The sequence below is a fragment of the Alligator sinensis genome, unplaced genomic scaffold (assembly GCF_000455745.1).
Source record: "Alligator sinensis unplaced genomic scaffold, ASM45574v1 scaffold278_1, whole genome shotgun sequence".
Lineage (NCBI taxonomy): Eukaryota > Metazoa > Chordata > Crocodylia > Alligatoridae > Alligator > Alligator sinensis.
Genome location: NW_005841952.1, coordinates 1,325,627 through 1,351,270, shown reverse-complemented (window position 1 = coordinate 1,351,270; position 25,644 = coordinate 1,325,627). Strand labels below are relative to the sequence as shown.

The 25,644-nt window shown below is 47.4% G+C and overlaps 1 protein-coding gene and 1 long non-coding RNA gene across 5 annotated transcripts in view; one reads left to right on the top strand and one right to left on the bottom strand.

The window, feature by feature from the left end:
- Positions 1–25,638, bottom strand: part of SORL1 (sortilin related receptor 1) — an 84,698-nt gene extending 59,060 nt beyond the window's left edge. For all 4 annotated transcript variants that reach the window (XM_025200037.1, XM_025200038.1, XM_025200039.1 and 1 more), the window contains exons 1-6: positions 25,586–25,638; positions 10,524–10,640; positions 8,538–8,663; positions 6,563–6,724; positions 3,368–3,435; positions 2,136–2,316 (exon numbers count right to left, since the gene is read on the bottom strand). In XM_025200037.1, the coding sequence (XP_025055822.1) occupies positions 2,136–2,316; positions 3,368–3,435; positions 6,563–6,724; positions 8,538–8,663; positions 10,524–10,613 (627 nt within the window). In that variant the 5' untranslated portion in view covers positions 10,614–10,640; positions 25,586–25,638. The remainder of the gene's footprint in view (positions 1–2,135; positions 2,317–3,367; positions 3,436–6,562; positions 6,725–8,537; positions 8,664–10,523; positions 10,641–25,585) is intronic.
- On the top strand, positions 15,799–18,399 carry LOC102386167. Its single transcript, XR_323423.1, has 3 exons — positions 15,799–15,868; positions 16,731–16,807; positions 18,192–18,399. It is a non-coding gene; the product is annotated as an uncharacterized LOC102386167 (long non-coding RNA).
- Positions 25,639–25,644: the final 6 nt, after the last annotated feature.

Sequence of the window (25,644 nt, the reverse complement as noted above, 5' to 3'; positions counted from 1 at the left end):
TAGTCAAGGGTGCTTTGTACCTCCGTAAGAGAAGCACATAAGCATGGATTTACATGCTTAGCTCAGTGTCACCAACTCCCCTCAAAAATCAAAAAATAAATCGAACGAATCCCAAGTCCTACTGCATTTTTTAAAATCTCAAAACTTTTGGAACCTGCCTCGTGAATTTTGGATGCATCAGACCAGCAAAACTGCAACCTTCACGGTTCCAATTTCAATATTTTGGCTCACGTTAAAAAAAGAAACACATTTTCCTATTTGCTCATGAGTCTAAAGACTGTTATAACTGTGTGGCCAAGAGGGCTAGAAACCATCGCCTTCCCATGCACCAGTGTTATGAGAGCAAACGGCTTGAAGATGACAAGGTGCTCAGACACTACAGATTCAGAGATGATGTACAAGAATCACCGCTAGAGAATGTACTGGACAAATACTGGATCTCACAGGAGAACTGGAAAGCAAATTGGAGTCCTCCTGTTGGATTATTTCTCCATAACGCAGTATGCAGTCACTATGCTTTTCATTATGCCAATAAAAAAACCAGACAGAGTATTCTGATTCTCTCAACTCATTGTGGGCTTGATCCCAATATGGGCTTCATATCAAGTCCAAATGCCAGGCCTACATACCCAAAAATGCTGTGGATTTCCATTCTTGCACAAGGTATTTTTTAGCAATCAAAACAGTCCTTCAAACAATTTTCCTGTTTGCTTTAGACATGACTGCACCTGTTAACGGCATTGTGAGGGTGTCAGCAGTAAAGATGCCTAGTACTCACCGCTGTGGCATTCACACAGGAAGCAGTTTTGGGGAAGGAACCACTACAATGTGACTGTGAGCTGCTTTGCTTGTTAAAAGTGCCTTGGTGAGAGGGGGGATGCTACAAAAATTGCAGGTTTGTCCTCTTTAAAGGAAAGAAAAGTTCAAGTTGACAAGTATCCTCCTAATGATCTATTTGGGGCTGGTCCTGCTTCGAGCAAGGGGTTGGACTAGGTGTGACCTCCTGAAGTCCCTTCCAACCTTCATTTTTATGATTTATGAACTGAACTATTGCAAATAGGCATCATCTTCCCTCAGCACCAGGCCAACTGAAGTTAACTTCTGTCCTTTGGCTGGCTGGCTGGCAGCTGGGCTCTTCTCCCAGAGCTCTGGGACTTCAGAGACTGACCCGTTTCTGCCTGGCTTGCTTAAATCAAATCAGTGTAGGAAAATCCCACTGTTCCCATCCGATCTCATTTCAGCCCTGCACTGTGAAGAGGTCAGTTAAGTTAATTATGGTTCTCCTGAGCCTGGAAGGCCTGTCAGACTAGCACACCTGGCAACACACAGGGGAGAGATGGAGCTGCACTCACTTCTAGCTGACCTCCCAGCCCAAAAGCCCAGGCTCCCATTTACAGCTATGTCAGCTAGGAGCAGGCATCAGCATGAATCCAAAGAAGGCTCAAACTTACACCTTAGGAGCGGTAGCGAGACACCACACCTCCAAAAGGAGGTAAGGAGGAGGGTTACTGTTGGCTTGTGCAGCAGACGTGGTAGCATCCCACCGCAGGAGCCATCCAGCCCCTCTAGCTCACCTGTGCTAAGCTAAGGTGTCAAGCCAACTGCACCAAATAGAGAATGGTCTATCAAAACAGTTTGTTTGTCCACAAATCACGGTGATGCTTTTGTGACCAAGTAAATGTCAAGTCTGCAAATATCTGGATTTAGCTGACACACCATTTCAACTTTGCAGACTTCTCACTCCAAGTCCCAGCACTGAGCAAAGGTCCCGGCTGGCATGTCCATAGTACTCATGTATTAACCTACTGTTTTTTGCGGGGGGTTGTATTTAAAACCCTCTTGTTAGCATTGATATGGTCAGGCCCTAAACGGCATTAAGCCAAGACCACTAACTCCAGCTCACTCTTCTTTCTGAGTCTGTCAATAGGCTGATGAAACATTAAATGTTTTGCCTTCGGGTCCAAGAACATTCCCTTGTCGTCGTTACATCACTGATGAAGCTTGACTAAGTATTGTCCATTGTTGTACTGCTGAAGTCACCTGAAGTCTTTTCCATTGACTTTAAAGACTTCTAGAGCAAGCACTTGAAGTATAAGCTTTTGACCCATATGGTGACTTTCTCACATGTTACTTACCACTGTCTTTGTGGCAAAGAGATACTTGTCCCTGAACTGGAAGTCATCCACTTCTTCCAGAATGATTTCTTTATTTTCCCTGGTTTGAAAGAAATCTGTGCTGCGAATGATAGTTGAAGACCCCGAAGGTTCGTGCCGTTCTATGTAAACTGTATTTGGCTTATCATATGGCTCAACGCCCCTTGGGGTGGGGAGGAAAAAAAGTATGTCAGTGTTTCAGCTCACTTAGCTATTCAGATTGCACCAGTCATTTCAAACAAAGTCATTTAACAAGAGATGGGCTCAAACTCCACAATCTGGACTGGAGTTTTGAACATCATGATGGTACACGATGAACCCGGGGGCTTTGGCCTATCTCACGGTGAGAAGAAGAAAGGCCTGGGTCTGGTGCAGAGTTCACTCCCAACTGAGATCATGACATGGATGCACATTGGACCTCAAGGGCCTTTTTTCTGTTCAATGCAGCATAATTCGGTACCACTGATGTCAACGGGAGTTTGAGCACCAACTTCAATAGAGGCAAAATCGGGGTCTTTGAATGAAAGACCTTTTAAAATTTAAAGTAACTCCACCCTGAGATCCCCACAGAAAATCCTGATACCGATGTTCTGCAGAAGCTGTTTAATATTGCACATCAAGACTAAATGATCACTTAAGACAGAAAGTGAAAAAAAGCAGAAATCAGACAGCAAGTTTAGAGACCTCCCAAAAATGTTCTGTTTTGGCCAATACACCTTATCTGTGTATAAAATCACTATGAAATCTTACTGAACAGTAAGTTTGAGAAGTGGTGCAGTGCCCCCCAACTCCAGAGTACAAAACAATCACAGAGGGCGCAAACAACACACATACCAATTAAAAGTATTTGCCACTCTCATATTTTGCCTTAGCTGATCTGCTAACACTGATTCAGCTTCACACTGTTTAGGCTGGTGACAGCTGTCAGGACCCCAGCACTGTATGCATCGAGGTAAAGAAGCTCAAAGTACGGGTAGCTTTCTGCCGACACACTTCTGCACCAAGCCCCTGTGATCAGCTGTTCCTATTTAACAGCTATGGTCTGTGAGATCCATTTGCTACAGACCTAACTTTAGGAGGGAATGTTACAGCACAGCTTTTATACCTTGATATTTGCCCACATCTGTGCTCAAGTCCTTGGCAAAGGATGGAAGAGAAGTGAGAAGAGAGAGGAAGAACAAAATGTGCCGGCATGACAGAGGTGCAGTACATACCAAGAGAAAGATTTCACATGCTCCTGAATCATTATCCAGGTCTGACCAAAATCATCTGATTTCCAAAGCTGCAATACAAAATGTCAGAGATACAAGTGAGTCTCACACATTGCAGCTCTCATTTCCAAAACGTGTCAAACTGAAGGGTTAAATGCTGGAAATCCACCAGCCCCGTGGTCAAACTGCAAGCTATGAACATGGTTGAGGCGTGGGCCTGTAATCGGGCTTGAAGGACGTGTCTGCCCTGCCTCCCTGCTGCACCTGGATCTGCTGCCAAGAGCACGCCCCTCCCACTGGCCAAGCTGACTGCACACCGCAGCCAGGAAATTAGGTAGTGCAGCTGGCTGCGAGTGGCCCCCTGAGACCATGGCAAGAAGCATGCCCAATGCAGAGCCAAAGAGCCATTCAAGACCATGCTAAGCCTAATTTTGGGGCTCAGGTAAACAGGGTGCAGGGCGAAGCATGTGCACGCTTCCTGGGACAGTCCCAGGTGTGGTGCACAAGCTGTGTAGGCAAACCCCAGGTGCCACAAACCCATCTTCCCAGCATCCACTTGCTGCCATAAGCAGAAATCCTCCACTGGCTTGGTGGTGCAGGGTATGTACAAGAGTCACCTGCCAAATCAAATGGCTACGCTGTCTCTTAGTCCCACCCTAAAACGATCGTGTGTTCCTGCCTGCATCCCTGCCGTTGTGGGCACTGAGCCAGAATTAGGAATAATCTCTCCTGATACATGGAAGGGTAATACTATGAGTAAAGCATCTGGGCTAGGAGGAAGCGCTGCTCTCTATTTCTGTTACAAATCCCAGAATCACATTGGCACTTACATTTTCATAATTGCATGCCTTCGCCTAGGATGTACAAGAGGCTGGCGACATTTCAGCTCCAAGATTCAGCTGGCTTGAAAAAGTTTAGTGATCATAAGATCAAGCACAGTTTATAAATGCATCACTGGTGCCCATTAGCAACATCGTTAGGTGCACAGAGAGCGGAGAATTAAGCTCTTTGGCTCTGAATGAGTGGTACATGGCTATAACAGTGCACTGTTCGGTGATTATGGACTGGCTACTGCCCGCTCTCAGCCCAAGCTTACCGGGTATGTCTGATTGTTCTTGCAAGGAAAGATACCTGGGCCGTAGCCTTGGGTTTTTTTCCATTTCAGAAATAGAAGTGTTTAATCCTTCAATAATCATGGTCAGGCTCACCTTTTCTTCCCTGGCTCCTGTCTACTGCAGGTATCGCAACACTTCAGCAAAGCTTAATTTAAGGCCTTGCAGAGAAGGGAAGTATTATCCCTGTCTGAGCTCCCAAAGTCAAGCAGCGAGTCAGCTGCAAAACAAGGAAGAGGACCCCAGAGGTTCTGACTCCCAGCCGACTGATCTAGCCCCTCAATCAGCTCTGTCTGCATTATCACCTAGCCTGGCACCAAAAGCAAGCAAAAGCAGGAGAAACACAGGAGCTAATTCGAAACCACATAGGTCTCTCCAATGAGATGTAAGGGATGCAAGTGAATGGCAAAGGACAGGGGAGAACCAACCAGCGCAGAAGCAGCGTAAGGCTGACATATGCAAAACCCGGTAGGTGCTGAATGTCAGGGGAAGAAGGAGACATGTCAAGCACAGAAGCAGCAAAAGTCATACGATTCAGCAGTATATGGCTGTGATCTGCAATGCAGCCCTGAGATAGACCTGAGAAAGTGCCCCTAAACCAAAGCAGCCTTTGGGGCAGCTCTGAATTAAGCCAGGAGTCACTTTGCCCCAAAGCAGCAGGAGCAAAGGTGCTCAGGACAGCACAAAAGTGATATAAAATTCAGTTCTTTCCTCTTAATGCCATGCCTGGTCTATGCCCTTCACACTGCGTCTCTCAGAGAGTATAGCAAATACTCCAGCCTGTGGTAGCTCACTGATTAGACTGTAAAACAGCACTGGTTATTTATGTACTTTGCAGATGCATGTCTTTACTTACTTGTAATTTATGCATTTGGGGTGGGGCTCTAGCTTAAAAATACATGTCAAACGTTAAATGCTGCAGCTGCAGAGTTGTATAAAAGCATTCTCCTCTACCTGCAGCCAAAAGCAATCTGCACAGCAAGGCCAAATGCAAAGCCACAAACCCATGTTAAATGATCCAAAGGTCATTCCTGCCTTTGCTGGCAGCCTTCTGCTGTGAGTTACTATTGATGCAGTCTCAGAGGATTATAGGACGCAAAGGGAGGGGAGGACAGGGGGGAACCATCTGTAAAAATAAAACATCTTCCCTCCTGGCTGCCTGAGAGAGCAAACAGATTTAAATATTTAAAAGGGGGATGTTCTGGCTAATTGGGGCTGCGTAACGGTGAATCATGCACATGCACGCTCTCGTCCAGGGTGCAGAAACCATTGCACAGTTATGGCCAGGGAGACAGCAAAACACAAAGCTATTTGATACTGGTACGTGACCTTCCAAGATAAACCTCACGGCCACTGCTAAGGGTAAGGCCTACAGAGCATGGGACAGACTGGTGTTTCTGAGTGCCAACCCTCCCTGCTAAGTCTCAGCACATAGATTACAGATCATTCTGGTGCCTGAAGGAAATGGGACACGCACAAGCCGTCCTTCAGGTGAGTTGTAGCCAATCCCCCTCTGCCCTCGGTCTTTCTTACGTGAAACCGGATAGGCAGGACCGGAGAAGGAATGCTGTCCAGTAGCTATAGAAAAGGCCAGACAATGAGCACGCCTGGGCTCATGCCCTGGCTCTGTCCCTGAACTGCTGTGTCTTCTTGAGTGAAACTATTAACCTCTTTATGGGCCTCTGTCTTTCTCCCTCCGCGAAATGGGGATATTCGTATTTACCAATCTCCCAGACTCAGGTCATGAATGTTTGCAAGACAGTAAGGGATGGGTTCCAGAGAACTGCACCTACCTCTCCTGGCTAGGGAAAGGGGAGATCTTATTGTTTAATCAATACCAGAGTAACCATAGACCTTCGATGCCACAAAAATTATTAGAAAAATGATGGATGCGTGCCTGCCTGCAGGGAAGGATGGTGCAGGTGGCGCACATCTTGATAGCTGTAGACGAAGGAAGTAGATACAGTGCAATGGGTACTGAGCACATCTCACAGCAAGCAGTCAACAAGTATGTAACATTTGAGGCACTCAGTCAGACAGCAGAAGCGGTATGGCTTGGCACACCTGTCTGGCAACAGCTTCTCACCTGTTTGTTAGGATGAGAGCTATCAAAGCCCAAAACCAGGTTGGGGTTCCTGCTGTGCAAGAGAAGATCTGCTGCTCTGAAGGGAATGGAGAAGCCCTGAGTACTGTTGCAGAAATCAGTCGTGATCCAGAGGTACTGGATGAAGACATCCACAAAGATGTACTGGAGAAGGGAAGGGGAAAAGGGAGTAAGACACAAAACCATGGTCAGACAATCATAATGACGAGCAGAACCTGATGTACTGGGCTGGAAGGAGAAAGACGCTGGCAATGGAGACTGGAAGACAAAATCAGCACATGTGGAAAACCAGCCTTCTCCCTCACTTGCAAGGGAGCTATGCCGTCTGTGATTTGCAAAATGAATAACTTGCCCTAAAGGCACTCCCAGAGTAAAACAAAGAAGCAATATCGCAGGATCTAACCAGAGGACAAGCATGTAATATGCTACTGGCAGCCCCGTTTTGTGAGAGGGACAGAAAGACAGAACCATTTAAACCTATAACCATGGCGAAGCTGAAACTTTAGGAGAGAGCTGGAGTCTGTCCTGTCTCCCAGCAGGTTTCTTAATTAGGTTTCAAATGCAAGGCCATCTTCTACCCTCAGTTAATGTCAGATGGACGCATCTGAAGGCAGATGCAACAGAAGGCAGCACTTAAGGATTCTCGTCGTGATTCTCTGGCACCCCGCTCCCGTGTTTGGGTCCAGCTGTGTTAAAGAAGTGTTAACGTGACACTGCATGAGCTGAAAAGAGTCCAACCTGCCTTACTGATCTCAAGGTACGTTTCCAAGGTTGGAATTAGAAAATGGCACATTTTCCGACGTGCAAACTCGGTTTGGAGTTGCTGGGACCCACAGAGCACGCACTAACCTAACAGGGCAATTTCCCACCTTAATACAGGTTTACTTCACGGGGAAGTTCACGTAACGGCAAGGATGAGACAGTCAGTACGGCTTCCCCCATCCAAAGCTTTGCTGCTGACAACTAACTAGGAACCCATTTCAATGCTGGGAGCCACAAAGAGGAGTTTGAATATAAATGGGTTCACATTGATATTAGGAAAAACCAGGATGGCTCCCTTCCCTCCCATGGATGCATTTAAGCTCCATGGTCTTGGATGCTCTACTAGTCGGAGAATCTAAACCTGACAGAGGTACCTGTTACCTGTCTGCCTTGGCTCTTCTCATACTTGCCCCTTTACTTGCACTTAAAACCCATGCCAAAGGCACATAACAATATCCAAGACATCTAGGCATTGTAGGTTCTCCTGCAGGAGAAACAAAAAATAATTGCCTGTGCATTTCTCCTGGAAACCTTTTTCGACAATTTTCTTGATCAAAAGTAATTTATAACCCCCAAGAGATAAATGTCTTTTGCTGTAAAGCTTCAAGAAGTTTTTTGCAACACTGAGCAAACCTTTTTTTTTTTTAGACAATAAAGAGCATTATGATAAGACAGACACTCATTTACTCTTATTTATTATCCATAGAGTGCTTTCCAGACACATAGGGAAGGTTCCCCTTTTTCAGCTCACAGACAGGATGGACAGAGGCCAGGAAAGAGATAAAATGAGAGGAATATTTTACACAAACTGACAAGATTGACTACGGGCAGCAGGGCTGGCGGGGGAGTGGTTAAGGGGCTTAACAGGAGCCGAGATAGGTTTTATTTATGTCTGGTTTACACCCAAATTCTGCGCCTGTGAACTACGTTGGATGGTGGGGAGATGTTTTTACACACAGTTTTATCAGTGCAACCTAGCATGGACATAGTTAAGCTGCTATCATGGGGTCTTTACACACCAATCCCCATAAGGACAAGAATAACTATCCTGGTACACACACTGCTATCCCAGTCGAATTGCATACAGGCTGCGAAGGGTTGTACCACTTCAACTGAACCATGATAATGAAAGCCATATATTTTTTTGCATGTAGAATAAGCCAGGTATATAGACGTAAACGTGTTCACTCCTTACCCTTTTGTTGTCAGCGGGGCTGTGGTAGAACTGAGCAATCGCCACCTTGCTGGTATTCCCTGCACCAAAGCTGAATTTCTCTGATATTTTTTTAAATGTCTTCCCATAGTCGTAAGACACATAAACCTGCAAAGGAAAGAATCCCGAGATTATGAGCACAAAGGCTTTTGTTTCCAACCTGGCAGTCTCCCGGCCTCTCTCTCTTGTTTATTGGTTTCATAACATTTTATACAACCCTGGAAAAAAATGCACACAGAAGAGGCTATAAAACACAGGACGCAGGAGGAGCTGAGGCCACACTTCCTTACACAGGCCGTAACGACGTTGAAAAGCAGAGGCAGAAGACAGGGTGACACCATGCTAAGGGAAAGACTGAGAGATGCTTTAAACGGAGGCAGAGAACGAAATGACAAGTCTATAAAGCCTCAGACAAAATGCTAGAAAAGCAAAGCTAAGTCTCCTTCTAAGCAAGCTACTGCTACAGCTTGCAGCCAGCTGGAAAAGAAAAGGCAAGCAGCTCTTCTCTTCCTTTCTCCAGTTAAAACCAAGGCATGTATTATTATTATAATTATTATTATTCCTAGTGCCTAGGAACCCTAGCACTGGATCAGGCTCTCACTGTGCTAGGCATTGTAGGACAAAACAACAACAAAAAAAGCAATCCTGCTCCCAGAATGCTTAAAAGTATGTCCTTATGCTTGTCCTGGTATGAGGAATAGCTAATTTGGGAGACTGGGAATAGGATAAAGACCTTTTTCCTCTAGACAGGGGACTCATCATTTAGTTGAATGTATCACAGTAAATGTGGTATTTGTCCTTCAGGCTAACGGAGTTATACCTCACCTTTGCCTGGCACTTTGCAGCTGGATGTGCTATGTCAAACTGAGCGTGCAAGCTACTCTTCTGCTGGCAGTGGTGTCCAGCACCTCTGCACAGAAGCCTGGGCAGGGCATTGAGCAGCCTGGCCCCAACCCCGCAGTGGGTAAATGGTGATTTTTATGTGTAAAGTTACCCGCTGCCCGGTGTGAATGAAGTCTGACCTGGTCCCAACCTAGAGCGATCTCCTTGAACTTCCTGTTGGATGGATGTGAAGTGCACGCTGGGAAGTGTCTCGCTACAGTTCCCTTTGGGCAAGCCTCCACCTTCTGATAACAGCCATAGCTATCTTCCCTTTGGCGAGCAGGCTCAGCATGAAATACCCCATATCTAATGGGGCAGGAAGAATGAACACCTTATGTGGAGACACACTGGTATAGGCCAGTCAGGTGGGGAAGCATGTGCTACCAGTCACACTGTCGCTCAGTGGACAAGAAGGCCACAATCTGCATCCTTCAGAACGGGGATAGGAGGAATGAGTATCCTTTAAACCATAGTTGGCTCATATTGAGCCACATGTTTCTGCACTAACTTGCCAGCTTTTCTTCTGTGTGGCGTGACCACCAGGACTCCCCTGAAGGGTATTCCATAAGTGGGACGAGACAACAGGTCTCACACATAGACAGAGGGATCTGCAAACAGAAGCCAGCGCGGAGACACGAGCTCTTTGCAGAGCTGGAAAAGATCCACTGATTTTTGAAGCAGAACTGCGGTATGTCAATGGGAGACAGATCATCCTCCCGCAAGACGGAGGCAGCAAAGACACTCTCCAAATAAAGCTTCCTGTTACATACATGGAAGCAGCTCATCCTGCAGAAGATAATGACCCCTCATAAAAGAGATTTATAAGCAACACTGTGCAGAGATAACTAGGATTCAATTTATCTGTTTCAGCAAGATAATGGCCCTAGGCAGCCCTAACTGGATTGGAGCCCATGGGGAAGGAAGTCTAAGTGGTTTCTATCTGAAGTTCAGACCAAGAGGCCAGGCTCTCAAATATATAACACAAAGGCAGACTGTCACCTTTCGGGAGAACAACTACAAACGTATCACTGCACACAACGCCATTTCCAAGGCTGTCTCTGTAACAACGGGAAGCTGCATACTTACATCGCTGTTCTGGAGACTTGGTATCGCCAGGCTGTCTCTAGCCAAGGCCACGATCACGTTGCTCTTTTCTCCTGCCCAGTGCACGACCATCTGATTGTGAGAATCATTCAGGTTAACCTGCAATGCACAGAAAACGCATGTAAAGCAGGGAACCAGAGCAGCGCGCTCAGAAGCAGATGGGCAGCGCCCATTTAGTGTCATTTTATTTCTCTCTTCCCTATCGACGCAGAAGGGTGGAGGAAAACGGTCACAGGCACCAATTTATTTCCCATAACGAAACCAAAAACGAAGAGAAGGGCACAGAGACATGTGGGGTCTGGAAGCTTTGCTCTCAGAAGAGAACTGGAGGGGCTGGCGGTCAGATGTTGCTCTTGTTCTCCAGGTCGCTTGCTGCATTTCAGTGACTTGCGGCCTGGGGTGGTAGCAGCTGGATAGCTACTTGGGTGCCACTGCAAAGGGTACCCAGCCTGTTCCCTGTGGGCCACATCACTGAAGACTTCCTTAGGAAGCGGTCCACTCTAAGCAGAGGCCACAAGGCACAGGCCTGCTTCTCACCTGTCCCACTGATTTTACTGCTCTTACCCCAGCTCACAGTAGCCCTGATCCATAAGTAACTATCCTCTTGCCCACATAAGGATATTCTCAGCTCCATGGGGAGGCACAGATGCACTGAATCATGGTTGGAGGGGACCTCAAGGGTCACCCAGTCCAATGCACGAACGATCAAGGAGCAAGGTAGGGGAAGCTTTAATCGGTGCTGCCTGTGCTGGACCCGTTCTATGGCTCTGCAGTCCCCAGGGCTGCCTGGCCAGTGCTTCTCATCAGTGCTAATTTTCTTGTCCACTTTTTCCCCCAAGGAAACTTTTCCCTGCAAACAATGCAAATACCCCACAAGTTCTGAAGCCGAGCGGAGGAAGAAAGGGCACTTTGTCTGCAACCAAAAAGCGCTACACGTTGCCCTGACCTAGACCCACCTGTGCTGACCGATTTGCATCAACGCAATTTTATCTCTCAGCTCCGTTGCTCTCCCGCTCCCCAGAGGACACGAACAAAACCCAATCTTCTGCAATTATGTCAGATGGACGCCGGTGATTGAACCCCAGGGAATCCTGATACCAACGGAAAGGGGAACGACTGACAGCCAAATAGGCTGCTATTCAACCAAAAGGAAAGCTCTCGAGGTGAACCGCAAACCTTTTGTCTAAATCAAAAGGCTCCTCGGAGCAGTGACCTCCTGCAGTTGTAATCCTGGCTTCAGACGAGCAGCTTTTGGCCATATGGCTCCCAGCGCTAGCCCAATACCAGAAGACAACAGCTCCCTCCCACCCCCTGGGAGGGGCGGCTTCTGGTACCTTATGGCAGCTCCTGGCCATGCATTTAGTATTGGTGCAAAGCTAAGTCATTAAAGGCACCACAGTGCTGCTGCTACATTACTATACACAGGCACTAATACAGCAAGGTATTTAAGTGTATGCCTATAGGATGACTTACCTGCTTAAAGTTAGGCACCTACTGTGTTGAACTGAGACCCTAGACAGGGTAGAGGTGCATGTGAACCCTATTGTGGATAAGCTTTTAGGGGGGGGATATTATTAAGATCTAGGGGAAATTACGTTTCTAAAGTGCTGGGGACAAGGTTGCCATTTTCCACTGGTGCCATCGACTTTTCAGAGGAAGAGCAAGGGGAAAACCATGACACTCAAACCTCCCTCTAAAGAGTTTGGAAATCTCATGTGAAGGGGGAAGAGAAGCGAAAGCAGAAGCCTCGTTTTAGAAGAAGTGCCTTTCATGTTGCTAAGGATGGTCCCATAACCTTCAGTCCAAGGAAACATGTTTAACCACAAATAAACCTGTTGTGCACAAGCGCAGTCATCTGACAGCATTGTCACAGGGCAGGTCAGCAGCATTAAAGGGGAGCCTGCGCAGAAAGCCTTGGAATATAGGCTGTAGCGTGAATTAAAAACGCAAGAGCTGCTCTGCACAAAGGGCATATTTATACTGCAGTCCTTCTGTGAGCAATGCAGTTGGCATGGCACAGACATAGGCAGGGGCTGGAAACCACCCACTTGGGTAAATACCCAGGTAGCTGGCTTGTGCCCAGGTCTTTGCTGCTGCAGCGGCACTGCCAGCAGCTCCCAAACTACCTAGATTGCAGCAGAGATGCAGCACTGACATAACCTAGGCTCCCCATGAGGATACACGTGTTATGGAGCAAGGGTAGGTCTGTGTTGCACAGGGAAGTGAGGTTGTACCCAAGGTAGTTTTAAATCCAGCCGGTATAAGTACTAAAAAAGCAGGCTTCAATGTACACTAGCAACCTGTGGGCATCCCAAGGGAGCAGTGGTGGCTGTACACCCTGAAGGCTGGATAATGACAGCAAGGAAGACACAACAGCGCAATTTAGCCACGTGCAAGTTAGTCCAAGTGTGCCTGCAGTACAGAAACACAAACTCCATTTTGCAGGTATGAAAACTGAGGACCAAACAGAAGTGGCTTGCCCAGGGCTCATATACCAAGCACATAGCTTGCAGATCCCCGAAGTCCTGAATGCCGGTCTAATCGCTAGTGCCCAGTTCTCTTGTTTAAGTCTTGTCATCATGTTATTTGCCGGTCACTGGAGGAGTCTTCTTTAACTTGGGCAATCGCCTGGTTGAGATCAGTGGAAATTTTCCCATGGCAAAGCCCGAATGGAAGGATTGCACGTGCATTGCACGTTTAACTATTATGGTTAAAACCAGCCACTCTTATTTCTACATATTTCACCAAGCTGAAGTCTCATACAAAGTGGAGCAAGCTACTTCGCATGTACTGAGAACTAAGCGTGTCCACACAGAGAGGAGTCGGCAGTTCACTGCATATGCACCCTCCCCCCCGACACACACACACACACACGAACTTTCCCACGTGCAGGTTTACACTGAAAACGCATGTGCGTTTTTAAACTGAAGAGTGTCCACATGGCAGCCCAACACAACTATTTTAATTAATCAAGCACAAATGTGTGCATGGACAAGGCCTCAGAGTCATCAGAAGGGTTCAGTTCTCCCTCTTTAAACCATCTTGTATGCAACGTGCTGTTCAGATGGAGGGGCGTTTTTACGTTCGCTCCGCACAGGTGCAGATGATGACACTACTTGTGGCACAAGGCAGAACCGGGCCCGCAGTCAGAGGGGGCCTGTGGAGCTGGCAATGCACGTACAATCCTTCCATTCGGGCTTTGCCACGGGAAAATTTCCACTGATCTCAACCAGACGATTGCCCAAGTTAAAGGCTTTTTAAGACTCTTCCAGTGACCGGCAAATAAGCCTTTGAAAACGATGCCCTTACCTTGATAGCTCTGCTGGGGGAAAAAGAAAGAAAATGCTAAAAAACTCTACTTATGTAACATATGGGGGGAGAAATCCTTCCCTGGGTTTGGCAGAAAGCAGCAGCCCCTGAGGTCCACGTGACCAGGTCCCCAGCACTCCCTGGCTGAGTCAGTGCCTGTCATTAAGAGGAACCCCCTGAGACAGGCCAGCAAGCCAGAGCAACTTGCAGAAAATGCTGCAGAGATTTAGGTCAGTAAACAGCATCAGCTACAAATAAAGCAAACAATAGACTTAATGATGAAAAGAGCTGGGCTGGCTGGGAACTGGGGAGCTCTGATCCCAGCCTTGCCCACGACACACCACGTGGCCCTTCGACTCTCCCCCTAAAGCATCTGTATGCCTCAGTTTCCCCTCTCTCTGAAAGGAGGGTAAGAACGCCTGCCTCACAAGGATGCCGGGTGAACGCGTGAATGTTTGTATAGTGCTATAAGCAATCCCAAACCTAATCCTGCCACAGCAATTCAAATTTACTGCCTTTAATCCAAGAACAACCCCACCGGCCAACCATGTTAACTTTGGTGATGTTGCTACACCACACACATGTGGCCTTGCCTGTCTTGTCAGCATCTCTCCCAGCTTGAAAAAAACCCTCAAAGTGAGGGACACCCAAAAACCTATTTCTCCGGGACACCTGAAATGCAGGATTCCCACCTTTGGCACAAATAGCTCTGTAAGTGGCCTGAGCTCTGCGGGGCTCTTCATTTGCCAGAAATCATTTTCATCAGCCAAAGAGAAGGGCACCACATCTGTGTGAAACTCAGATAATGTGAAGCTAAAAATCAGATGTTTTATGAAATGAGGGTGTAGGTTATAGCCGCATTAGTGTAAGGGCATAGGCAGACAAGCTTCTTCGGGTGAATCTGATATAGATTCATAGCTGTTAGGGTCAGACAAGACCTCAGTAGATCATTAAGTCCGGCCACCTGCCCTGGGCAGGAAAGATCGCTGGGGTCAGACAACCCCAGCTAGGTGCTTGTCCAGTCTCTTTTATCAATATCTGTATCTCTGTATCTTTTAGTAGACCAACTTAAATGGGAACATTTGAGAGACAACAGTATCCCACTGCATAAGACCAAATGTGCGTGCCCACCCCATGCCCTGAAGCAGTCTACTCCGAATCCCCTACCAAATCATTACAGGAAACTCTGGGGATCAAACCCAAAAACAGAAAACAGAAAAAACACCATGTTAGGATTTTATACCATAGCCTATCGCTGCAGCATCTGGATGCCTGATGCACAAAATCACTGACAACCGCAAAATTTCCATTAGATTTCATGTTGTTTTTGGCTCTTTTCCTATTCAGGGCCAAAAGCTCCTTGGGTTTGAGTTGCTTCTTTCTGGAAAGGGTTAAGATCTATTAAAGTCTTGCTTTTTTTGTTTTGTTTTTTTTGATGGTAGAATTGTGGGGGTGTCCATCCTGTGCGTTTCTTCAGGGAGGAGACCCTTTTGAAGAGGAAAGTTTTGGAATATTTCCTAAAGTCAGATGCTAGACTTGCCTGATCTGGCATCCCTCTCCCAAAAATGCTTTGTTCCTAGCTGTCGTATTTTTAAGGAATATTTTGTGTTTCTCTTAGAGGGAAAATGATGTATGATGAGACCCCCTGAGGCTCAGCACCTCATTGTGCCATGCACGCAGAACACAAACCACCGCCCCGTCTGTGAATGCTGGTGGTATATTCAGCCCAGGAACCCGCGTCCGTCAGGGGAAAGCTTTGCAGGGAGGATCCTGAATGTTTTTTAGGTGTAGAAGCAAACTCCAAGGACCAGGAGACTGTCTGGGTTGGGGGAAAACAGCTGAGCCTCATTACTGGTTAGGTCCCAGGTGATCTCATTACCTCAAATGAGCTCATTTAGGACTGAGTCTATACATAAAGGCTAAAGCACTGCTTGAAGTGCTTGGGGGTGGTGGTTTTTTGTGTGTGTTGAGAAGTGGAACAGGAAAGTTATGCTGGGCCCTTTTTGAAGGGTAGGATGGTAAGTACTATAACAGAGACTTGGAGGAGGGAGGGTTGACCCCTTTTTGTTCCTAAGCCCTCCTTGAATGATCTGCTCAATCTAGTTAAGACTGGTGAGTTCACCCAGCTCCTGCCTTTATTATTAAAAGTCCTCTGTCCTGATTCTGGTCTGTTGTGGTATGGTCTTATTATAACTTTGCAAAACAGCTCTGCCAGGAACTGAAAGGCTCTGGGGGTTACCTGTTAGATACTGAGGCTCCCCTTGGGAGGGGCTGGCCCTAATCCTGCCCCAGGCTGGTGATCTCTGACACTGCTGCTTTGATTGCTTTGTATAAAGTGAATCTTAGCAAACTAAATATCTTGGTATTCCTGCAGATATCACTTGCTTCTCTGTGCTGGGATGTTTCCCCTAGTAAGCCATTTCTGCTCTTATTAGCAAGTGCTTATGCACTAAAGGGCAATATGCCCTGTTAACTGGGGGAGCTTTCCACCAGAACTGCTTTAGCCGGAGGAGAGCCAATGGCAGTGAGTAATGCTTAAGGGACCCAGTATTAGCATAACTTCCACTTAATGGGGATGTATTCTGGTCTTTGCCTAGTGATTATTTTTATGAAATATGTATGAAATGCTTATCTGTCCTTCCAATGCAGAAGCTACTAGAGTCCAGAAGGGAAAACTCCAGTTAAAATGTGGTAGAAATCCACTGGCAGACAAGGCTTGTTGGGCAAATCTGATATCTTTTATTACACCAACTAATAACCTTGTCTGCCTATGTCCTTACACCAACATGAGTACAGCCTACACCATAGAAATCCACTTGTAGTTAGGCCCGTGCTCTGCTGCTAGGCGTCATCAGTGTTTGTATCTGTTCCTTTTAACAGTGGTCTCCCTTAACTGCAAAGCCTGTTTCAATGGGAAGGATGAGATGTCTACAAGAGCCTGTTTCACAAACCAGCAGGTAATTGCAAATGCAGCACTACAGATAATGGGGGAATGGATACTGGGTGGCTCTCTTCGGTTCTTCTGTGCGCCAGACATAATGTTCTTAGAAATCCTAAAGCAAGCTCTGGTGTCTAGTCGCTGCTTCAACTTCCTCCAGAAAGGAATGCTCACTTTCACTTAGGTGAAATTAAATCAGATTTAGATCTAGTTAGCCTGGCCTGTAGGATCCTGCAGAGAAGGAATATCTGCACTAATTCAATGTCTCCCTATATTTAAGAGTACCTGCAAAAAAAGCAGTGGCCCTGAACGTGTCTCATACCGAAAACATGACCCTTGAGCTCTTCGGTTGTCTAAGACCCTGTCCGCACATCAAGCAGTCCCCAAAGGTGTGCTCTTGTCTAATCTAGTTTAGTTAATGAGGTGCTGCTGTGTAAGCCAAGTGTGTCCTTGCAGGCTCTGTACTGATTTAGCTCAGGCAGGGCAAACTTAAAATGAGCTGGAGACGTGGTTTAGCTTGCAGGAAGCTGCTGCTACAAACTGGTTCTCCTGTGGGTAACCCTGGCAAGAGGGGTCTGAACGCCTGGATCATGGGGGACTGTACTCTCCCCACTATAGCGGGCCCCTAAGTCCTCACTGAGGCAGGCTAGTGAACCCAATGCTGTTAGCTGTGCTTTGACTTTACCCTCCGGGAGTGTTATGAAAGTACCTTGAAGCATTATTGAACCTAAAGTAAGAATATCATAAGTGAGCAGCAAATATAACTGTGTTTTTTAGGTCATTAAAGTTGTTCGTGACTTGAAGTGGGCTCACTTGGCTAAATGTGCATCTCTCTGCTAATTCCGTTACAAAATTAGCACTCTAACTTTCTGACTCCAATGTTGCAAGAGACTCCAGCTGCAGGATGAGTCCAAGAGCCTTTTATTCTTTGGGGGAATAAAATCTGAGTGGAAAGCACATCTGTGCCGTTCCAGTTCTGGTATGTGTAGCAGCAGCCTCCAAAAGTGCCTCAAGTATTCATAGCTTCCCATCTTTTGTTGCACATCTTGAATGTGAAGTATAAACGAGTGTGATCCCTACTTCTCAGAATAAAGAGGGGAAAATAGTGACTGGATTCTTAAAGAGTTGCTCTGGCCTTAAATTGCCGACCTGAAAATCTTTACCTTGTAATAAGGGAGATCTGGGATGCAAAGGGAAACCAGTTTTCTCTATTGTTCACTTTGTGCATTTGGCAACACCATGTGCACAGTAATTTCATTGTTTCCTAATCCATGTGGACCTTCCATACAGTAACTTGAGGGAGGAGACAGGCCCTGAACAACTGAATGTGATCACTGGCAACAGTACCAGGAGATAAAAATAAATCTGCACTATTAAAATTTGAATGTGTTCGTTTTCCCAAGGACAACCGCATTTGAAACTACACAGATCTCAAGTTGGGACCAGATGGGGTTTCTGTGTTCTTGTTACAAACCGATCCACAACATCAAACATCTCTCTGGCTATGTTCTCCCAATTATATTTCAACTGTGATACTACAAATGCTATTGGGTAAGAAGACAGGCCTGTATAGACTTGTTACATTAAAAAAACAAACCAACAACAACAAAACCAACTCTGAAAAATAATCGACTAAATGTTTTGCAAGGCTTGGTTATGCGGTCTGAGAGAGCTGTACCACTTTCATGTGTGCTGGTGCCTAGGGGGTCAGGGGTGAGACTGCCAGGCAAGAGGCCTTTTTTTTCCTTCAATGCTATCCTTCAACTGTCCTTTTAATATATGACTTTGCATGTGCAACACAAGCACTGCTCCCCCCTCCCCCCCCCCCCCCCCCCCCTTGCCTACCCAAGAACTCCCTAACATCCTGGCACAGCAGATGAGTTAAGGAGGAGTGACAGGTTTAATGTAGTTCCCAGGCTGTATTCTGCACACGGCCCTTTCCTTGTGCCTTCCCACTAAACAAGCTTTATTGCTATACCTTCTGCCTTTGCTTCCAAGCATCTGCCTATCCCTACCACGATATTTCAAAATACAATCTGTACATGCCCCTGCACTTCCTGTGAAACGTGAATGATTCATTTCGGAGCATCCTTTCTAAAGGCCAGAGTGACCCTTTTATGCAGCGCTCATCAGTTAGGGGCAAGGCGGGGGGGAAACAGCTTCTCTGCAGATTTCTCCGTGGGTTTTCTTTTTTTTAATGATGGGTTGAAGACCGCAGAACTGTGTAAACATTACAGATCTGGATAGTGTGGGTTCCTCATCTTTCCCCCAGGGTGAAGCTGTGCTCCTGGGAACTCAGATACTCAATATGACCCTAGAGGAAGGAAGCGATAGTGGAGGCAGTGAAGTCTGCCCTGGTGTCGGTACACTATGGAGACTACTCCTCCGCAGTGAGCATTGGACACAGCAGCCGAGACGCTGTGGCCGCTGCGTTAGGGTCGCATCAAATCATAGCTGAGCACTGCTTCTGAAGGACGTGGTCAGATGGCAAACATAAGTGCATAAACCTAGCATCATTGACTGCAACCATGGTGTTGCAGACTGAGATCAGGAGGGCATATGGTGTTGCATAGCGAGCACAGCAAAACCTTGCACGCATCTCCCACCGGTTTTGACTGGGAACAGAAACCATGTGACCGAACAGTGTTTCGAAAGAGTTCCCAAGCAAATAATCTCCCTTGCCAAGTTTCAGCGTGAAACCAGCATCGGTGGCAGAGATAAGGCCACCTCTTCCCACTCGAATCCTAACCACAAGGTCACAGTTTGTGCGCGGGCTGCAAGGCAATGGTAGAGTTGTTGATCGCAGTGTTCGGTGCTTTGTTTGCTGCAGTAAATGATTGGGTGGGGGGGGAATTGGTTTACTGGTTTGCTCTTAAATATGTGACTAGCCTCCTGGGTGATGTTAAGCAAGTCATTTCGCTTCTCTGTGCCGCCACTGCCCTCTCTAACACCGGGATGATATGGATCTTTACTGATGAAAAATGTAGACAAAAGACTGGTCTTTCTACCGCCTTTAAAACCTGACCTTTGGGAGTGAGTGGGATAAGCAGCTGGTTGACTTCTGAGTTGCTCTGGGTAAATTTTTGTCTGAGCCATGCAAAAGTTACCTTGACCATGCAAAGGGTTAATGCTCAACAGTTCATCAATAGCCATTTGTACTAGGCTACAACTGACACCCAGACACTGGGAGGTTAAACTGTTCCTGGAAGGTCTGTGATTGATGGGTTGGCAAATTAGGTCAAAATTAAGTATGGTTCATTTCAAATGTAGCAAAATTGATTTCCGCTTTCACACAGAGGGAGATTTGTCTGGGCAAGCAAATGTCTATACCCTTAAAAATAAGAATACTCTTTGTCCATATCTGTAAATCTGAGCAGAGGCAGAGAGGAGACTGTGCTTAATCTAATTGCTACTTTAAAAAAGTCTGCGACCACTGCTGCAGAGTGATTTGCATTTTAACTAAATGTAATCTCTCAAACTCAAATGTGATCAAATTCAAAAGTCCCTGAGCGCAGGCAGTGAACCAGAAGCTTAAACTTGCCTCTATCTGAGCCATAGCCTGCCCTCAGGTAAGTCACTTCATCTCAGAGTGTGTGCTCCTTCTCAGTCTGGAGGGACTTTTATCTAAAGGTTATGGAGATGCTTTTTGTAATGGCAATATCATCCAGGCAGAGAAGTAACTTGGCACCATTAAAAAAAAAAAAAAAAAGGCATCATGAGTTTTGAGTAGCTTGAAAGGGAACTTGCATAGCAATTCTCTCTCTCCAGCCCTGGCAAATGTAACACCTAGAAGACCCAAATTATTTGATCTCATTATCAAATAAGCCTCTAATCTAGGCTGCAGAATAGCACCAGCATGCTGCCTGCCATACAAGTGCAAAAAAATACAATAAAAAGGCGATCTGCCACAAAGCATATACATCCCGTAAGGGCCAGGGGTGAGACACCTAGCAGGTGGCTGAGCTAGTCATCAGCTTAAGATGGGTTAGATCCCGCTTCTTTTTTAAAAAATTGGGTACTAAATAGCTTTGCAGACAGAGCTTGGGGAAGATGCTCCATTTACAGCCAATGTGGGGAGTGGGGGGAGAGGGACACACTGGATATCTAAGCTAGCTTTACCAGCAGACAAAGGAAGTACTAAGGGGGTGATAAAATGAGAAGCTTAATGGTATGAATTATAACTGGGGGTAGGGGGGCATATTTGCAAAAGGCCTTGACAGCAATAGCAAGAAGCATGGACTTGGTATGATGGAGGAAGTTTCTTTAAGAAAGGAAATGTGCTGATGAGCAGAAAAGATTGGCTTGAGCTGCTGTAACCTGATGGACTGCAGGGGACAGCAAGGGCATCAGAGTTTCTATCCGTGGAGGACACAGAAACAGAGATAAGGAGGACCGGCCGGGTCTGAGGCTTGGCAGTGAACAAGGGGTGGTGGGAGGGAGCATTCAAGGAGCAAGGCTTTATATATCCTATCCCCTAATGTGTCCCCTGCCTATGCTTCCATCAGAGCTGGGGAGACCAAGTAAGCAAGCACCATAAAGGTCACCTTTACTGCAGGCCATTGAAATTCCCCCTCTGGTTGCAGAGCTCATGAGTAGGTTTCCCCCACTCCAAGGGGAGGAAGCATCCAGGACAAGGCTGCTCAACTTCTGGCTCATGGGCCAGATCCAGTCCACAGAGCTGTCATTTGGCCCACATGACTCCCCACAAGTCCAAAAATTTGGCATTGGAGGTGCAAGGACTAGGGGCCAAAAGGTTGAGCACCTCTGGATAATGAGCATGTGAGCAAGCTGCAGATGGCTCCGTATCCAAAGCCACAGGATGCCAAAGATCCCCCAAACACTGGACTGGTTAGTTCATCTGCCTGCTTCTGCTCTTTTGCTTTCTAACATCTTGATCTCAACCACTGGGCAGACTGCTGATTAAACCCTTCTGTGCAGGTGTTGGGAAGGAAGAGCATGCACTGTACATCGGACAGGCACAGCTCCAAAGTGGGGTATGACTGCTCCTTGCTTGCGAACTCTCCCGCATTATTGTTCTGCTTGCCAAAATGTCCTTGGAGGTGAACGCTACGTACAGAAACAAAAACCACTCTGTCCTGAGAGTGACAGGCTCCTGGCTCCGGTGCTCAGGCCTACATCTGCTGATGTCTTGGCATAAGTAAGAAAAGGAGAAGGACACAGTCCCGACAGTCTGACTTGCTGATTGTTAGCAGCGCTGCCCTAATTCAAATCCGTGGCAGCTCTGAGCACAGTGGTGCTGAGCTCCTGTGGAGCTGATCTCAACGTGCACGTGCTCCTGGCTTCTGAAAACGGGACCCACGTGCTACAAACTACCCATGCAAATATTAGTTAAATAACTTGGGGGGGGGGGGAGACTGCTAGGATTCTTTCTGGGGAAAGAATAAAGCCAAGGGGCTGTTCCCAAAGAAAGCTTGCATCCCTTTCTTGCTCTCAAGTCATGGCAGACAGAAGCATTTTAGGATCAAACAGGACAGCCCGCATGTGCTAAGTCATCTGTCTCCTGAAGAAGCCTGTGGGGTCTCTAACCTTAATTCTTTTTGCCAACTTGCTTGTAGATCCCTTGCAAGTGGTCTGAGCAGTCCTCGGCTCCTAGTTCCCACTGCAGCATTTCCTTGGAGGTGGGAATACCTGTCCCTTAGCTGGCTTTCCCCAGCTGTAGTTTGCCCACAGTCCCAGGGGCAATAGCAGAGCCAGGCTCGAGTGGAAATAGCTCTGAATAGATGAGGTGCCTAGTGCTTCATTTTCTTTGGACTGTCCGCCTGCCTCTAGGGAGGAAGGGACCGGACTCCTTGGTGCAGGGAGGGAGCCTGTGGGGAGGACATAACGCGTGCATGAAGTGGGTCTGCGACCAAATGAGATGCCCCGAGTGGGTGGGGGGGATCCGGATCAAACTTAACAGCCCACGAGAACCGCCTCTGCCTATCTGCCCCTCTGAATCGAGTCGAGACGCTGGAGGAATCCAAAGGGTTTATATGGGGAGGGGCTGACTCAGTAACAGCATATTGCTGGATGTGGCTGCATGAAACTTTGCCAGGAAAGCTGCAGCCAGAAGGTGTCCTGAACAGCAGACTGAAAACAAGCAATATGTTGTCTTTGTCTCCCGCTGGGATGATATGGGCCCGATTGATCAAAATACTCCACTCAACAGCACTAATTTGACGGCTTCCTTTCTTAACATTGCCCCCAACCGAAAGCATTTTGCCTAGTCTTTCTGTGACACCGCAGAGTGGGAAGGAGGATGTTTCTTTGTTGACTCGGACCACACTGCGAGGCCTCGGGCACTATGGTTATGCAAAATAACTCTCTTACAGTGTATATACTCAGTAAAAGAGTTGCCTGGGTTTGGATTGGAGTGGGGAGGGATTTTTTTTTTTCCAAAAGGAAAATGTCATGGGAAAGGCTGCAGATCCTGGCTCCGAGAGCTGGGACAAGCGGATCTGCACCTGAAACTGCAGGAAGTGGAGTTGGAAGGTAATGCTCTCCCGGTGCCATGTGGCACCTGAGCTAGAGATGTCTCACATTTTGCTCTGCAGTAGCAGGAGGGCGAGGTATTGAAGTGAAGTGTGAAGCTGCATGTCACGCTGCTAGCAGCAGTGACTCAGTTCTCCAGGCAAAGCTCTCTGAGCACCGTAGCCAACAAGAAGAGAGTGGAGCAGGGATGAACTGAATAACTCTCACTGGTCTTTCTGACTTGGTATTCCTGGACCAAGCGGACCAGGACCAAGCAGAAAGCATAGTCACTTGAACATTAACCAAATGTTGCAAAAGCTGTCCCCTTCAGGAGGGCCAGATAAAACTGCCAGGAGGCTGAGTGGGAGTTGATAGAGGAGCAAACAAGGAAGCATCACATTCTCCCCGAAATAACCTCCTTGTGCTTTGTCAATGGGATGAGTCCTGGGGATGGTACAGAAAACCCAGCAGTTCTGTCCAGTGTGTAAATCACTCTCTACACAAGGGAATTTGAATATGGGAGAAATGGTCTTGGGAGTGGGGTTACCCCACTCCCACCACCGCTGCTCTTTCCCAGCTTCTTTGCTGGAAAAGTGGTGCTGGCGGGGTCGTTCTGCTGTTCCTTTTTCCATGGGATCAGCCCCCGTCATGCCACATCCTATTTCCCACCTTGCTTTCCCCCTCCTAATATTGGCAGAAAGCTGCGGGGATGCTGGGAGCTCAAGGGCTTTTTGTTCCAGCTTGTGTCAAAACCAGACCCCGGGGAAGGGAGGAGGGAACTGAAGTGTGCACTGTTCTTTGGGAGGGCTGGCACCTCCGTCTGAACTAACCTTTTGACCGTGGCTTGGCTCAGAAGGAAGCCCAAGGAAGGGCAATGATCCGAATCCTTTCTGAAGCAAGGCAGCGTCTTGTAAATGAGAGGCTGTCTCTTTTTTTTTGCTTCAGGGCTGCCTCTAGCAGACACCTAGCAAGCTGTGGTGCAACTCTCCTTCCTGCCTCTCCTTAAAGTGAGAGCTGCTATTTGATAAATAAAAAAAAAAAAAAAAAGCCTCGGCAATCTGAAATGAAGTGAAACTTGCTCGGTATCGAAGCCACAGCAAGGATATTAACATGGAAATGTCTTTCTCCTTCTTTGATCACGAGGGTTGATGATTCTTAAACCCTTCCCCTGGGTTCTGAAAGCCCTGTTTAAAATGCAGCCAAGGCTGGGACATTTTTATGGGCCAAGGGCTGGATGATTTAAGTGAAGTGCAAAGGGGAAAATTACTCATCTGCTTGCTACAAAAAAGCAACCAACCTAGGTATTCTCTCACTCAAATGCCTCCAATCCGTCAAGCCATGGAGGCCAAGTGGGGGTTTTCCCACTACAGTGCATGCCCACCTTCCTTCCCCGTTAGCTGTTTCCTAGAGCAGGGTCCTAGAAACCGTCTTCAGGATGTCTGCCCTGTTCTGGAGGGGCAGGATGACCTGTTAGTAACACATGACTGAAAGGGAAATCTGCTTATAAGACGATTTAGGGTAGCACGCATGGCTCAAAATGCACTAGCCAAAGAGCACTGCTGAAGTGTTTGGTTGACTAACTGCACCGGGGAGAAATGTTTTCATGCCGCAACACTGTTCGCTCCTATAAACCTGTTATTTCAGGATGCTTATTTTTGGTGCAAAAGCATTTGAGACCACTCTCTGATGCCCTGTCTGCCTGTAAAGACCAGCTTCGTTTCTGCGCTACGGGGAAAGGCCTGGTGTGCTCCGTACACCGGAGAGAGAGAGGGCAAAACGCCAGCTGGGAGCGGAAGGTATTTGCAGAGCAGCAAGTGTCCAAACCTGTTCCGTGTCCTAACCGCGGCTTTGAAAGCCCTGCCTGCTGGAGGTGAGCAGGGCACAGAGCGCACCCTCAGTTTCCTACAGCGTTTCACTGCATCCAAGCAAACCCCCTCTTTTAAAAAGAAAATGATGCCTCCAGGTAACTGGTCCTACGAGTGACAGGAGCCTCGAGCAGCCTAACCCGGATGAACCCGGCGTTTTAAATTCTGCAGGGCCGAGACCGATTTGTGGCACTCCTTTAGCCATCCCCTCACCACCCACCACCTCCTGGATAAGCACCTAGAAATAGGTGGAGGCAGGACGAGGCAGAGCTGGGGCTTGCCCCCTTCCCTGGATCCTGAAGTGCCAAAACTGTACAGCGCAGAGCAGTGCGCGCACCCCCCTGCCCCGCATCCCCGGGCTCTGCAAGCGAGCAGGGTCATGCTGATGCTCTTTGCGGGTATTGCACCCCCGTCCCCGCCTGGTGCAGGAGGGAGGGTTGCCCCGGGGCACAGGCACTCACCTGGCCGTACACCTGGACGGGCTCCCGCGGCTCCGCGACGCTCCTCTGCCTGCGCGGCT